At 39.2% G+C, this 16,688-nt stretch overlaps 1 protein-coding gene across 1 annotated transcript in view; it reads right to left on the reverse strand.

Annotated features, from left to right (window-relative positions):
- Nucleotides 1-2,723: 2,723 nt before the first annotated feature.
- Nucleotides 2,724-16,688, reverse strand: part of Arp1 (Actin-related protein 1) — a 50,783-nt gene continuing 36,818 nt past the window's right edge. The window contains exons 7-9 of the mRNA XM_067110014.1: nt 16,497-16,671; nt 15,927-16,163; nt 2,724-4,726 (exon numbers count right to left, since the gene is read on the reverse strand). Of these exons, the coding sequence (XP_066966115.1) occupies nt 4,583-4,726; nt 15,927-16,163; nt 16,497-16,671 (556 nt within the window). The 3' untranslated portion in view covers nt 2,724-4,582. The remainder of the gene's footprint in view (nt 4,727-15,926; nt 16,164-16,496; nt 16,672-16,688) is intronic.

Below are 16,688 nucleotides of genomic sequence, written 5' to 3' on the forward strand. Positions count from 1 at the left end.
ATCGTTCAGTAAAATAACTTTTGTATCCTATTCTTCAATAACATCGTAACACTCAAAATTATTGACTCCAGTGTAATCTCGAAGATATATATTTTTTTACAGTAAGTGATCTTTATAAAAGTGGGGTTGGTCTATCATGAACAATTGACCATTCTGTAGTTGTTGTTTTTTTCTCATTTTCATATCATGTAGTTAGGTGACATTGCATCCTGTTTTTTGGGTTGTCAGCAGTCAGGAAATGTGTAAATACATAAAAAAATATTTACAATTCCAATTTCATTTTTTCTGCTGGCAATTTCCTTCTGTTATGAATGTGAGCTGTATTTGTGACTTAAATCAGCAGAATGGTTGGTCAATTGTATCGTTGAAGAGTTGACCATTCAATCATTTCTTTTTATTTTTACTAGTTTTTATATCACGTAGTGTAAGGTGTTGTTGTTTCCTGTTTTTTGGGTTGTCAGCACTCTGAAAAGGTGTAAATACATGAAAAACTTAATGTATTCAGTTTTATTTTTCTTGCTGGTGATTTGCTCATATTATTTTCTATCATTAGTTAGTAATAAATTGGTTTAACCAGACCTCAGAGCTATGAATCTTGTGTGTCCCTTAAAAGCAGCCAGCACCTTCATCAGAAATATACACAGCCTAATCAAGGGCACCAACTGTGAGCATGGCATATGGCAATATCAAAGGCAACTTGCCCAAGACAGTAACTACATAACATATATATATGCAATATTTGCCTAACTTGTTTCACTCTTTCCCTCAAAATTAAACATTGGAATTCTTTCCCTGCTTCCACTTCCAATATTTTTTCTAAGCTCTTCACCTCTCAAAACCTGAAATTATCATAATAAATACTTTAAATAAGACCACAGGGATGGGGCTAACCCTTTGGTTTTATTAATTAATATATTGGATCCTATTTAACATGTCTTATAAGTCTAGCCTTTTGTTCTTACAAATATATTGGACCATATTAATAAACTGCAACACAAATACACTAAGAGGCTGAAGATTATGACAAAACCTTTTGGATCCAATTTGTTTGTTTAAAATTAGATATTCACATGAAATGTTTTAACTGTAATGTGGGTTTCTTATTAAACATGAGTCAAACAAGTGTCACCAATTCCAATGCAGTATTAAAATTTCTTCAATGTAGCTTTTTGTCACTGATCCATCAATGGGTCTATTAGTTATTTGGTTCATTATTCCACACAGCATATCATCTGTTCATGATGAGGGGACTTTAGAGATAAGATCATGTTAGCTGGGGCATTGGCTGCTTGATCAGCATCTTCATTTCCCTTAATACCTACATGAGCAGCAATCCAACATACGCCAGTGTTTCTGTTGGCTCTGTACGTTTTATTCAACAAAAAGATTCTCCTGGACAAAAGGATTTTTATTTGTCCTTGAGGGTTAGGATAAAACTCATTCAATATGTTACTTTTCTTTTTCCTTAAGTCTCAAGCATCTCAAGTTCACTAAAGTTTACTAGGGGAAGAGAGAATGTGTGCTGTACTACATCCACTTGATCAAGTGTGAAGCCCAAGGCTTTTGCATCACAAATTGAAATTCAAAGGCTGACTTCCCAAAACAAAGATATGTCTACTTAAGCATAGCTCTTACTCATCTGAGGTAACTGCAGGCTTATTACCACCTGCTTTAGCTTTCCTTTTCTTTAACTGCGCAAGGGGTACGAAAACAATATCCTTTATCCAGTCCTGTACCTTGGCACCTCATGTGGAATATGGTTCATGTCACCTTGGGTTGATTTCATAAATAAATGGCACTGCAAACAAAGGCTGCTATACACCAATGGGAGGAAACAAAGGTTCAAAAAGACCAGAAAAAAGCCATATACCATATTCATAAACCCAAACAGTAAATGCTTGTGTTTACAGGGGAGAGTACAAATAGTCAACGCTTGTGCTTACAGGAGAGAATACAATCCATCAGTTGTGCCATAAGGATCCTGGCAGTTAATGCCACAATGATTTAAAATTTAGGCAGCTGTTCATCAGGTTACTTATAGCCTTGCTCAAGGACAATTTATATGTATCATCAATACAAATACAATACCAGAGTTTGTCATTTGTCCACCTCTTGAACAAAATGGATCACTTACAAGACACAGCAACTGAATACATACTGCTCATTCCAATAGCTACCAACTGTTTTCAGTAGACCTTTATTTGTGGGTTACATGAATAAACAGTCTAAGAATTTACTATGAAGGTATGTATACAAAAGGTAATCCTTACCAACAACAGGGGAATATACAGGTTCTCCAGTGAACTGAAGTACTGGATACCAACTAAAGCCAAAGCCCCAAGCTAATTGCATGCATTTCACTAAGGGCAAGGTTTGCATGAAAGGGTATACGAAATCTGATGCAGTTTCAATTCTACTTCAACTAGATTATCTACCACTACCCAGTTTTGAGACAACTATCAGAGAAAGTGTCCTGGAAAGTATGTATGGTAAGTCTGAAAATATCTAACTGGCAAGGGAAATAATGTTGGATTTTAAAACGTGGATATAAATATTACAGAGACCTGGGATACACTACAATAAAAGCAATAATACGAACCAATTCAACTCATATTTCAACTATAGATACGCCAACTACAATACTCAGGTCACATCACCATGTTAATGTAAAGCCTGTACAGATTTAAACAAGAATCTGCACTAAAGGGAAATTAAACACTTAATGATTATCGACTTCATTAGATACAAAATAATCTTAATGTAAATAATGGAAATGTTCACTTTACCATAGTTTCAGCAACAAGAAGCTCATCAACCAAAACATGAGACACATGCCATTGGCAAAAGAAATTGTGCTTGAAGTTAAAAAAGTCCAAAAAGTGATAAACTTTGTTTGCTGCACTATGATTCCTTTAATTTTTCTTTTCAATTTCTCTCCAACCTACTGTATTCATCAAGTGTCATTTGGTTTAAACCCTTCTGTCATGCAGAAAACAAACAGTATAAAACCTAATTCTAAAAATAGAAAACTTGCTAAAGCAAAAGATTTTAAAGAGGTACTGAGTAAGCCAAGATTATCTGAAATTGAAACAATTATCATGAACTGCCAATAAATTTGGTTTATAAAACTGCAAAACAACCAGTTATAAAAAATCCTCATAAGCTCATTTACTTTATCAGTGAAAAATTACATCTACATTCAATTCACTCTCTTTGGGAAATTATAGTCTAATCTAAATGCCAATAAACACTGTACAGTACTAACAGTGAAGTGTAAAATAATACAAGTAGTTTCCTTTCATTATCCAATCATGACAACTGTGACATTCAGTCACTTCATTTTCTCATACAGTAACTTGTTCATGTAAACATCAAGTCAGGTGAAAATGCTATGCTACTTTCCAAATTTTGCTACTTTACCCTAGGCACTTCCACATCATTACAAGACCATTCGTAACACTTAAAAGAGAGTGCATCGATGATACACAAGAAAAAGAAAGCAGTTACACATATGGTAATTGTTTTGCTAACATATAAGGCATGAGAAATACAGCACTTGTTTACATTTAGCATTCAAAACAGCAATATCAAACTCCACAAGATAAAAAATTTGCTTTGGTTTGAAAATGAACAAAAGGATATCTTGTTATCAAGGCACAAGAAGCAATAGAAAAACACAAGACCTCAATAAATAAACAATTAAGACCCAAGTAGCAACCAACACTGCATACTGCAAGGACTAAACTTGACACAGTATGTAATGTCAAGAGGAATGCATTTGTGTAATCTACACAAAGATCATAATTGTCCCATTATTTTCAGGACAAAGCGTTACCAAACTCAGGTCAAAATAATTATCAAATGGTCTTAATTTTGTGAATTTCATGAGTAGAAAATAAATAAATACACCTGAAGATGTTTTTGTATTTACAACACATGATATGTGAGGACATATTTAGCATTGTATTTAACTAAGTACAATTTGTTTTTACATATGGTATAGTTAAAGCTTAGATTTACCAAAACACAGGGCCTTACAGAGAGTAAATCCCATAAATGAAGAAATATGGTGCACCTTTCGTATGATAAGAATATGATACAGCTGCCCCAATTTAAACGCCAGTCACCAGCGCTGATAGGGATGCTCATAAATAATAGCACAAATAGCATGTGACATAAAGCTGCACATCATTACCAGACCAAGCAATGAAATCTAATGTATTAGATTACCAAAAGAAAAAAAATTAATGAAAAACATTCTTGTTTTACTACATTTATTTTTTTTCACTTTTAGTGTCCTTAGTAAAAGAATTCATAAACTATAAGGCAGTGTTACATATTTACAACCACCATTTATCTTGAATGTAATTTCTTATACTGAATATATGCCTATAATATAGTTCACTTGAACCAATTTGCAAAATCACAAATTGTTTTTCTCAGCATTTTACCAAGTTCTCAAAAACTTATGAAAATAGCCATCATAAAATTTTCCTAGAATTTAGTTAACCATAATAAACAATATAAACAGATAATATTCTTATCATAACATTACTCTATAAGCTACTGTAGTACATAATAATTAGAAAGTTTTCCGATGCACTGCCCTAGCACCGTCTTCTTCATATTCTCGTTTGCTTATCCACATCCGTTTAAAGGTATCTAACGATGCAAGGATAGATCCTCCAATCCACGTGGAATACAAACGCTCTGCTGGAGCAGATATCTGTAAAAAGGAGTTACTTAAATATACTTGAAAAACCCATTAAGATCACTCCAGAAACATAACAAATTGAAAACAAACAACATGTATTTTTCCTAACATACTCCCTACACCTTCATATATAAGAGATTTCAATGTGCTTCGCGTGAGTCGGCTGAATGTAGACTCTTTCTACTGAAATCCACTAGCTTCTTGCTTGCCCTAGTCTGATCCACCATGCATGCTCAATTGCTTTCCAGCCGAGTTCGTTATGAGGCGTTCCTAGAGGCTGCTGCGTCTCGTAGTCTTCTCAACTTTGTGTGTTTTTACGGGGTTGGTTCTTTTCCCCTTGACTTACTACTGACTGATATTTTGTTGTTCTACGACAAAGTTTCGTTACTAGCTCATTAGCTATTCAGTCTCTCAGCGAGCCAAAGAGAAGATAACCAGAGAGTGGCTTATCACGTGATCAAGACTTGGCGGAGTGTTATTCAGTCATGCCCCACTTTCGAGTAAGATTCGATGGTGTGTTAATAAATGTTATTTTAAAACTTATACAAAACACTGTGGAGTGTAGTGTTGAGAAAATTTACCAACTTTGTTGGGAAAAGTGCAAATTACATTTTCTAAGTGCATTCCCATTCCTACCCTCACCATGGAAGAATGGGAAACAAGAATTATGTCGATGCATGAGTAAGTCACATCAGGTAGAATTCATGTCGCCTGTGTTAGTCAACTCCCATTCAGTTTGTATTTCTTGAAGTATCTTTTACATTGACCCCTGTTAATCTTTATGAATTTATGGCCAATGAATGACTAAGGAAATTCAGAATATAAATCCAAGAACTGGGGCACTTTCAGCTATAAACCAGCAGGATCATTTCCAGAAATAGTAACTTTTAAATTGGCCCTTTTCATAAAACAATACAATCACTACCTGACTAATGAAGCAGTTACTTTCCAGATGGCCATTTGCATCTTGAATTGCTTGTAAGTTGGTTTTTAATATGAAGCGCATAATTTTTATGTTTACATTCCCGAGTTAACTCAGGAGTCAAAGATTATATCAGATTCACTTCAATTTTAAATCATGCAGTATTAAGAAGAATTACAGGCAGCCCCCGGTTATCAGCAGGGATTCAGTTCTGACGGCGAGATGATAACTGAAAATCGCCGATAGCCGAAAATCGCTGATAACCGAAAATCACCAGCTTTTTCAGTGATTCGGCACTTATCAGTGCCTCTGTTAGGTATGTATCAGCACCAATACCCAATTATCGGCGCCAATAAGTATAAATCGGCAATTTTCAGCACCAAAAATTCGATTTTTATCGTTAGACGAGTGCCGTAAAACCGGGTCAGCAATAACTGGAAACTGCCTGTACTTTCGATGCTAGAAAGGTGCAAAGAAGAAAATAAAATTTACTGTAGATTAATCCAAAACTCAAAATTTAATATTTTTTCCATGCTTTGAAAGTTATGAACTAGGAATTTAACAGGAGCAGCACCTGATATTGGAAGTTCAAAAAGTAAAGAATGCATACCACCATTTATTGAAAAAAATACAGTATATACTAAATGTAGGAAATACTGTATAGAAAATGGGAATTCATCAAAGGAGTTAAATTGGGAAGATATTTTATGAGTATGAACGAGTATTCTCATGACTGTAAGAAGAATACATGGTAGTTAATCGAGAGAATACTTGGGATAATCAGGGAAAGGGTTAAGGAACAGGTTCTTCTTCTTCATCGTGTTCTGCTGTTCTTTGCAAAAATTCTTGCTAGCAAAATAGGTGTGCAGAGAAAAATCTTAATTTGTGACCCTGCCTGTTCATATCTCCAAACGTTCGTAACTTGAACGTTCATAAGTAAAGTAAGGATTTTAGGTGAATGAACGAATCACAAAACTTAGGCTAAAAGGCCAAGTACTGGGGCACTTTCAGCCACTGAGCACTTAATACAGTGAAAAGGAGGAGTTGGAACTGTTGGACATTTAAGACAAAGAGATCAAGAAAATAACTAAGATGAAAAACAGGGCTCTACAGGTAAGTCTGAGAGAAAGCCCCACATTATACTATAAAGGAAAAGTTCGGAGACTGGACAGAAACATGGAAGAATGGAAACAAGAATGAATGTAAAATGACATTTTTATAATAAAATAAAATTTTATATGTACTTACCATTGATTACTTTAAGAGTTTCTACTCGAACAGCAGCTTGAATTTTGAATTCCGCGGTATTGATTCTTTTGTTAGTGTAGGTGAAAAGACCCTGGCCACTTTCGGGGTAAGAGAGAGAAACAACACAGCCAATAGCTCAATATGGTCATGCTTAAATGTCCGTGAGCAGGGAGGAGGGCAGGCTCCATCCATAATTACTGGGTAAGTATATATAAAACTTCATCATAAAAATGTAATTTTTATATAAGTAACTTACCCAGTAATTGCTTAGCTAATTCCACATTGAAAGGCAGTGGGGAAATCATGGACAATACTAAAGTCCCCAAAACACTGAAAAAGTTAATGAACTTTAGTGAATAAAAATTAGGCTAGCATTGACACACTGCTTGTTGTTTCCTTATCTGGTGAGAGAGATGCCGCAGGTAGGTACTGCTTCTGGTTGGCACTCATCTCAACCTGTAGCGGCGTGGCGGTATAGCCAAGAAGCGCCTCTAATGAAGTGGGAAACTTATCAGCGAAGGAGTATTCCGAAGGCTGACGAAGTATAACACAAGCTTTGTGGCGGAGGTTGTTACCAAAGGCCAACAAAGCACATAGATATGCCTCTGCCCAGGGCACAGTACCACAATACAAAAAATACCAGACAACAAAGTCACCTACACCACATAATTAAAAACAAAGTTAGAAAACATGACCACTACCCAACAGTAAAAACTGGTGGGCACTCCAGGTACCTTGTAACCCCCAGGCTCCCCTAAGACCCAACAGCATGTTCAAGGCAAAAAGAGACAGAAATAAGGTAGGGAAACTTCCTACACTTCCTCACCCAATACTGCAATTCTCGTAAATTGTCTCGACGTCTGTATGTAGTGCATCGCTCGTGCACCTCCAGTATGTTGCTTGCAGAGTCGAAGAGAGGGGGAAGGTTGTGCTTAAAAGCTACCGCGGTAGCAATTGCCCTCACATCGTGTGCTCCAACTTTCAAGAGTGATAGTCATTCTCCGCTATTTGGGAGTGTGACTCTATAATGAGATGACTCAAGAAGAAAGAAATAGTGATCTTCAACAAGGGTCTAGAGAGATTTTCCACGGAGCACCACAGATTACTAGACTGCACTCTAATCTTCTCAGTTCGATGTAAATAGTACCTGGGGGCTCTCACCATGCATAGGTCTCTTTCCTCCTCTTCAGTACCTAGAATCTCTGATAAGCTTTTAATGGTAAAAGAACGAGGGCAAGGTTGTGACAGGTTTTCGTTCTTTGCTAAGAAACCTAAGGAGAGAGAGCAAACTGTGTCTCCCTGAGAAAAGCCAATCCTCTTGTAGATTGCGCAAAGTTCACTGATCCTCTTCACAGTGGCCAGAGCCACGACAAGAATAGTCTTCCTTGTCAGGTCCCTCAGAGAGGAAGAGCGCATACGCTCAAAGCGTGGACTTGCAAACCACTCAAGGACTACATAGAGATTTCATGAGGAGGTCTCCTCCTTCCTAGATTTGGAGATATTAAAAGACCTAATAAGGTCAGACAGATCTTGATTAGCAGAATTGTCAAGTTCTCTATGGCAGAAAACAGAGCTAAGCATTGCTCTATATCCCTTCATTGTAAAAGCAGACAGGCCCCTCGAGGATCTCAAATAAAGGGGGAAGTATGCTATTTGAGCAATAAATGCTTGAGAAGATGAAATGTTGTTTCTCCTGCACCAAAGTCTAAACACTGACCACTTTGCCTGGTAGACTGTTGGAAGAAGTACATCTACACTTAGCAATAGCCTCCACCGCCAATCTAGAAAATCCTTTCACTCGGATGTCAAAAACTTGTCAGGGCCAGAGTGGATAGACTTTGATAAAATTTCCTTAAGTGGGACTGTCTGAGATGACTTGGAATTGCAGGGAGGAGTCTTGGGAAGTCTACAAGGAGATCAAACAGGTCCAGGAACCACTCCTTCTGCAGCCAAAAAGGGGGCCACAAGGGTCATCCTTACATTGTGTCATGAGCAAAACTTCTTCAGCACTTCTCTTATCATCCCGAATGGCGGGAAGGCATAGAGATCCAGACTGGACCAATCTTGGATCATTGCATCCGTCGCCCATGCTAGGGGTTCGGAAAAGGGGGGCAGAACAGAGGGAGGAGGTGATTTCTCGATGTAGCAAATAAGTCTGTGGTAGGTTGTCCCCATAGGCTGGCACAAACATGACTATCCAGAGTCCATTCCGTAGGGAAGATCTGCTTTTGTGGCTCAGTTCGTCCGACAAAATATTGCATATGCCATGAATGAATGCATGAATGAACCAAGTGACCACTTGGGTCCAGTTCTGATCCACCCAGCACAGAAGGTCTCTAGCTATCTTGCAGAGAGAGAACAAGTGAGTTCCCCCGATGTTTTATATACACCAAGGCCGTGGTGTTGTCTGTGTGGACCATTACCGTCCTGATGCGGACCTCTGTTGCTAAGTGCTGTAGTCCCAGGTGGACTGCTTTCAATTGCTTAAAGTTGATGTGGAGCCCTTTCTCCTTTAGGGACCACCTTCCAGAGACTTCTAGGTTCCCGAGGAGAGCTCCCCAACCTAGATCCAATGCGCTGAGAAAGATGTCTAGGTCGGGACTCACAGGAAAACGAGATTTCCCTTCCATCAACTTTTCTTTGGACCTCCACCAACGCAGGTCCTCCTTGATCTCCGGAGTTATTGTCAAGAAGTGATGGTCTTGATGCACTTTCCAATCCCAACAAGCTCTTGGGTAAAACTGCAGCGTTCATGTGTAGCCTCCCCAAGCCGACAAACTACTCCAAGGAAGCCAGAGTACCCAAGATACTCATTCATTGAGTGGCAGAGCAAGAGCAAAGGGAGAGAACAGGTCGACTTTCCTTAGGCAGTCCTCCACTCTCTTGAGGGACATAGAAGCCCAAAAACTCAAGAGTGTCTATCTGAATCCCCAAATATAGAATCTGAGTGAGGGTCATCTGCAACTTCTCCTGGTTCAACAATAATCCTAATTCTTGTGTCATTAGAAGCGTCTTCTGCAGGGCCTCCAACCAAAGCTCCTTCATGGGAGAATGGAGGAGCCAGTCGTCCAGACAGACTGAGATATTTACTCCTGCTAGACGGAGCCATCCCACCAGGGACCAAGTACGCGAGTGAATACCTGTGGGGCAGTCAAGAGGCCGAAACAAAGTGCTCGAAACTGAAAAACTTGATCCTTGAATACAAATCTGAGGTACTTTCTTGAATCTATGTGAATGGGAATATGAAAGTAAGCATCTTGCATGTCAAGGGAGATCATCCAGTCTCCCTGACGGATGGATGCAAGAACAGAATGAGTTGTCTCCATGCTGAATTTTGTCTTCTCTACGAAGACATTCAACACACTCATGTCAAGCACCGGTCTCCAGCTCCCCAAAGACTTGGGCACTACGAATAGACAGTTGTATAATCCCTTTGACTCAATGTTCTTGACTAACTCTATGGCTCCCTTGATGAGAAGAGAGGAAACTGCCTTTGAGAGGGCCAAATGTCTCTCTAATCCTTCAGAGTAAGCCATCAATACAACGGGAGTATTGGTCAAGGGTGGCCTCTCCCTGAAGGAGATGGAAAATCCTTCCTTTAAAATTTTTATAACCCACTGATCTGCCCCTTTCCTGCCATCTCTCCCAAAAGAGAAGCCTGGCACCAATTAGGGCACGGAGGACTGGAATCTCACTTGCGAATAGTTGGCCTCAATGCATATTTTTTTACTGCTCTACATGCAAACCGAATGGCACCTCGAAACCTGGACTGGGACCTCTGCTTGCACCCACAAAAGGGCTGCAGCTGAAAGTGACGAGGACTTGGCAGAGAATGTGGGTCAATCTCTCTGGCGCTTTGTCGATTGGGTCAGAAGATCTTGAGTTGATTTTTTATGCACACTTGAAGCGATCTCACTTATCGTGGGTTGAGGGAACAAATGATGCTTGTCAAGAGGGGAAAACAGAAGAGCCGATTTCTGCGAAGCTGTTACTCCCTTAGATGTGAAGGAAACCCAAAGTTCCCACTTCTTAAGAATGCCCATTGCAAAAAAGGCAGCCAACTCCTAAGAATTATCTCTAACTGCCTTGTCAGCTCAGTAAAGAAAGTTAAGGAAGTCTGCAGAGCAGTCTCTCGGGAGAGAGGGATCATGAAATTTCTTGGCTAAAGCTCCTATGCCTCAGTCATGAAAGCAGAGTACTTCAAAGGCTTTAAAAAGACTCTTCACTAAATGATCCATTTCTTGCGCTGAAAAGAATACCTTGGCAGAAGAGAGAGCGGATCTACGTCCAGCGTTAATGAGCCCTGAGAAGTCCCCCTGCGAGGAGGCAGCCACTCCCAGGGAAGGAGCTTCTCCCATGATGGCTTTGTCTGCACACAGAACTCCAAACAAATCCGTCGCAAAGTGCTGATCCAAGTCCTTGTGGTCTTCAATCTTCTTAGCAAGGGCGTCTACTGTCCAGTCGAGGAAGCTAAAAACCTCGAAAACCTTCAAGAGGTTTTCAACTAGGTGGTCCAGCTCTGTCGAAGAGAACGTAATCTTCCCCGAAGTGAAGGCCAAGTGACGGGAAGAGTTGATGAGGCCAGAGAAGTCCCCTTGGGAGGAGGCAGCGACTCCCAAAGAGTGAGCTTCCCTGGTGGCATATGACAGGTAGCTCCTCTTAACCAGACGAGAGGGAGGATGGGTGAAAGTAGCTTTACCTTGCTCCCTCTTGATTGCCTTTTTAGACGACGAGGAAAGAGACATCTTGGGAAGTCTGGAGCTATCTTCTGGGAGGTTCCTGATCAGGAGGGCAGTAGCAGGCAAGACCAGAGCAGCTAGAGCAAAAAAAAAGATGGAAAACTTGCCAAAAGGTAGAGAAGGAGAGCTGCAAAGCCAAAGGAAGAGCATGGTCTCAGTTGAACTCCTCCTCTTCTTCAGAAGCGATGGGAGACAGGGATAAGTCATGAGCAGGCCTGGAGACGGGAGCTTTCTTGAGGAAGGTTAAGATTTCAGTCAACTGGCGTCTGATAGGTGCCAAAGAAGGCTCATCTTGCTCCATGGTGGGCACTTGGTGCTCAGGAGTAGACAGGTGATGAAGGGTTGGTGCCGGGTGCTGGGAAGCTGGCACTGGGCGCTCGGCAACTGGCGCTGGGCGCTCGGGAGCTGGCTCTGGGAGTTCAGGAAGGGACCGGTGTCTGAAGTGGTCCTTGGGTACTTGAGATCCAAAGGAGGGCACTCGGCAGAAGGGTGTTCCTGAGAGAATACTTCTGGTGAATCCCATGGGCGAGAAGGAAGTCGTGCCAGAGCAAAGACAGAGGGATCCACAGTGTAGCTGCAGGAAGGCTGTGGACTGTAAAGCACCTCCTTGTACCACTTAACAGGCAGTGGAAGAGAATGGCCGACGTTGTCTGCTTGCCTCTTCAATGGCTGGGACAAATCGAGAAAGTGCCTGGAATTGGAATCAGAGGACTTTCAGGGATGCCCCTATCACAGACACAGTATGCATTACCAGGTTTAACTTCTTACCAACCTTGGCTCAAGGTTAGCAACAGCATCAGGGTGGGAAGCATGGGAGCCAGGCAAGGCAGTAAGCGGATTGATGGTAGGAGGGCTGGGAATAGGAGAAAATGTGGGAACGGAGGAAGAAGGAATAGCAGGACTAAGATCTGACTTAGGTTTAGGGGAAGAATCTAGGATAACAGGCTTAGGGGAAGAATCTAGGCTAACAGGAGCCCTACGCTCAGCCCTAGAGGCTGCCTTTCTCTTCTTATTCCTTTCAAGCTTACTAAGGTGAGATTCAAGAACCTTCCACTTTCTCCCATCCCAATCCTTGCACTCATCATAAGTATTCCCCTTAGAACATACTTGCCCTCTACAATTACTAAACATAGTGTGCAAATCATAACATACCTTAGTCAATCTGTTTCTATGGCCTTTGCTACCATAGCAAACACTAGAAATACTCGAATCAGTCATATCTAATCCCAAAAAGCTGAAAAAAGCAAACAAAAGCTTGAAGGCTACACAAAATCGATAATACTACACCTAAATCCAGCGAGAAATAACCAAAAACTGGTGGAAAAACCTGCAGCAAACACAACGATGTTGAGCATGTGCGGCAGCAAAACAGAATGAAGCTACCGGCTACGTCGTTCCAACACTATCCGTTAAGTGGAAGGGGATTGTCACCTACACAACTATCAAGGTGCTACCACGATTTTTAAATAAAAGGCTGCCACGCAAGGTTAAAACTGTAACTATGTAATTACTTGGTAAGTTACTTATATGAAATTAACATTTTCTGGTCACACATTTTCAAAATTTCCATTTTCCTTAACAAACCCCATGTTTCTGCTGCACAGAGCACAGTAGCACACACCTAATGTACCCCTGCTAAGTCTTTTGCTCTCTCTACTATCTACTAACAAGTCATTTTCATTTAAGTGTAGTCTAGCTAATTCTCTCCATTTCATCCTTGCTGGAGGAAGTCTCTTTCTCCTACTGCTCTCTAAACTCCAAGGTAACAGGAATGCTCTATCTTTTCTAAGACCTGACTACCTACCACTCCAGAAGCTCCCCTCTTCCCAATTTGCTTTTCTAATGGATTTTGGGCATAAAACATCTTACTGCTTGTATATTTTGTAATCCTAGGCAACTCTTATGACATCATCTGTTACATTTCGTACACAGTTCACCCAACAACATTCCCATAACCACAAGGACACTTTCTAGCTTAAACTTTTTCCTTTGTTTCCCTCATGTTGCCATGCACTTTGTTTTGCTTACATTTTCAGTATTCTCCTTTCTATTCTACTCTCCACCTCTTGAACATTTCCACAACCTCTTACTCAAACTCTATTGTAAGGAACAGGTCATCTGCATAAAGCAGCTCTCAGGAGCCCCCTTTTCTGTACTCCTTTATATCTTCCTTCATTACTATGATAAATAACAAAACAATGGTGCTGACCCTTTATAGACACCAATATAAGTCTAAAAATCTTCAGATACACCTACCACTGTCTTGACTAGATCTAGTTTTATGGTAGAGTAACATCACTAGCTTTCTGAGTCTTCTGGATAATCTCTGCCTTCTTAATATGTGTCAAATACTTTTCAAGATACATAAATATGTGGTGTAATTTCTTCACATTTGCATGGTACTTTCCCTTTAGTAGCCCCATTTACAGGCTGCTTCTGGTACTGATCTCTCTAGCATGAAGCCAAACCGACAATTATCGATGTGAACAAATTTTCTTAGCAAGCTCAGTCTTTACCACTGTAATTTCCACTTTAGTGCTAATCAACTGCTCTTTCCAATCTAATTATCAAGAAATGATCCACTAACTTCCATCTTTGTTAACTTTAATAACAAGGGCCTCAAACCAAAAACAGTCCAGAACAGCACTAAAACTCAAACCAATTTCATGAACTTCATGACCAGAACCTATGGATTTCTTTACAACGCTGGAAGCTGAAAGATGATGCTAACAAAAAGCATTATCAGTCACTAGGGAACTAATAACTACAGTTGTTTGTAACTTTGTGATGTTTGAGGCATGCAACAGAATTACGTTCGTTGACAATATATCCCTTCTGACAATATGTATTATAATATTTTGACAATATTATAATACAGTATTCTAAGGTAATATTATGTATGGATGATGAGTAAGTAAATTAGCAAGTTTAAAATAAAACAGCCACAGAGATAATTGCTTACAGTATAACTCTACCAGTGCTGGCCAGTATTCAAGATTACTGTATTTTGATTTCTACTAATTTTCATTTGTTTTCTTTGGTCTCCTTCTTCTACACAGCTGTCCAACTTCTGTAACTATTTTGCTCCAATTTTCACCTCTCACATACAAAACCTTATGGCAGCCTGGAGTGTAGTGTCTAGGAATTACTCAGTACCCTAGTTAAACTACTTCAAAATAATAAAAAACACCTTGGTCTAAAACATCTACACAAGGCAATTTGTTAACCACAACTTAACCAAAACCTTGACTCTCAGAGGGTGGGCCACAACACACACCTACCCGAAAAATCCATGGGGTAAATGATTTCATGATGATATCAGTACCAACAAAGATGCTTGTGTTAACTACAAAATCCAACATTTATGTTTGTTAACCACAAAAATCTGAAACTTCATTTCATTTGGTAAACAATAGAAAAAATACCATGGACTAACATGTCATATTAACTCTCTGAAGACTGTTTCATTTTTGGTGAAATTTCTCAAATGCTGTTAATTATTTATAACTTTCAGATTAGCTGAAAGCAGGGACACACAGAGAGAGCTGAGACTTCTGGAATAACTCACTCATATTTAGCTATTCCCACACCCAGTGGCCAACAAAATCAGCAACTTCATGAGGGGAATGTGGCATGCAGCAAGTCTTTTAGGAGTACAACTGTAGTGTTTTATGGATTTCTTTATGACATATATTCACACAAACATTCAATTTTTTCAAACTGTCCCTAATGAATGCTTGTGAACATTCAAGTGACAAATATTTGGCTAGTGCATATGACTATGAGAGTTCATAACGTGTAATCTGACTGTGAATTTAGCAAAATTAAATATGAGAAATTTTAGGGAGAGATACTGTAGTGGTTGAACAATGGTGTTATATTACTTTCCAAATCATAGGCCTAACCATAAACCTTCGTTTCACTGCACTCTGCACTGGAAATAAATCCTTTTCTGATCCCAGTGGTTGCATACAACTTTGTGAAGACTGTAGGATAAAATCACTTTACATGCTAATGTGTAAGATAATGGAATAAAAATATATAACTTTTTTTTTCCTAGTCATTGTTGTTATTCTTGCCATTTCTTGTAATCACTAAGCCATAATCATGTTTTGAAAACTAAATAGCAATAAACTTAATTCTAATAAAAAATTGTGGCCTTGGGTAGTTTTTACTGTATATATGCTAGATACAGTATCTAAGGGACTAACGTACAGTACATCTGGTACCAAAGGTGTTAATGAAAAGAGTAGTTAGTACAGAGTCTCTTAAATTAATTATACACAACAAATTTTAACCTTACCCTTATCTTGATTTCTTTAGGGGATGATTTCTTCAGTTCAGACAACAAACGGTCACCAAAACCCTTGAATAACGTAGAGCCTCCAGAAATTACAATATTTTGAAATAGAAGTTTCCTAAGGTCCATATCTGATTTGTGAATTGCATATAGTAAAACTTCATGGATTCCATGACTTTCATCACCAATTAGATCAGGTCTGAAAAGAACTTCAGGCGCTCGGAATCTTGCTTGACCGATCTGGAAGTTGAACAAGAGCATAATTAGGTTATAAGAGAAACAGCATACATGATCTTGGAAGACTATCACATACTGTACACTAAGATTTACCAATATTTATTCTTGACAAAATATGGTCCTTACAATTACAGATGAATACACACAAACTTACAAGTTCACTGGTAAATATCTTTCTTTAAAATAAATATAGTGAACAGCAAATGCCACTGTTTTACAACTAATGCTTATTTCCATGTGGTATAGCTGTTTGAAAGCACTAAGTAATTCTAGGTATTGTATAAAACAACATGGTAAGGAAATCACTCTAAGGATGAACTCATCATAAAGGCCTACCTCCACTGATGATCCATCGGGTAGACTGTAAGATAATCTTTCAGTGTCAACACTTTCTTCTCGTTGTGGATTTGTTGCTAAGTAACATATGCGTTCTTTTATAGTCTTCACAACCTCAAATTCTGCAGTCGTATACAAACTAAGTCCTTCCTTTCTCAAAAGCAGCTTTAGATAACTGAAAAAGTAATCATT

This window comes from Macrobrachium rosenbergii, chromosome 10 (genome assembly GCF_040412425.1).
Source record: "Macrobrachium rosenbergii isolate ZJJX-2024 chromosome 10, ASM4041242v1, whole genome shotgun sequence".
NCBI classification, from domain to species: Eukaryota; Metazoa; Arthropoda; class Malacostraca; order Decapoda; family Palaemonidae; genus Macrobrachium; species Macrobrachium rosenbergii.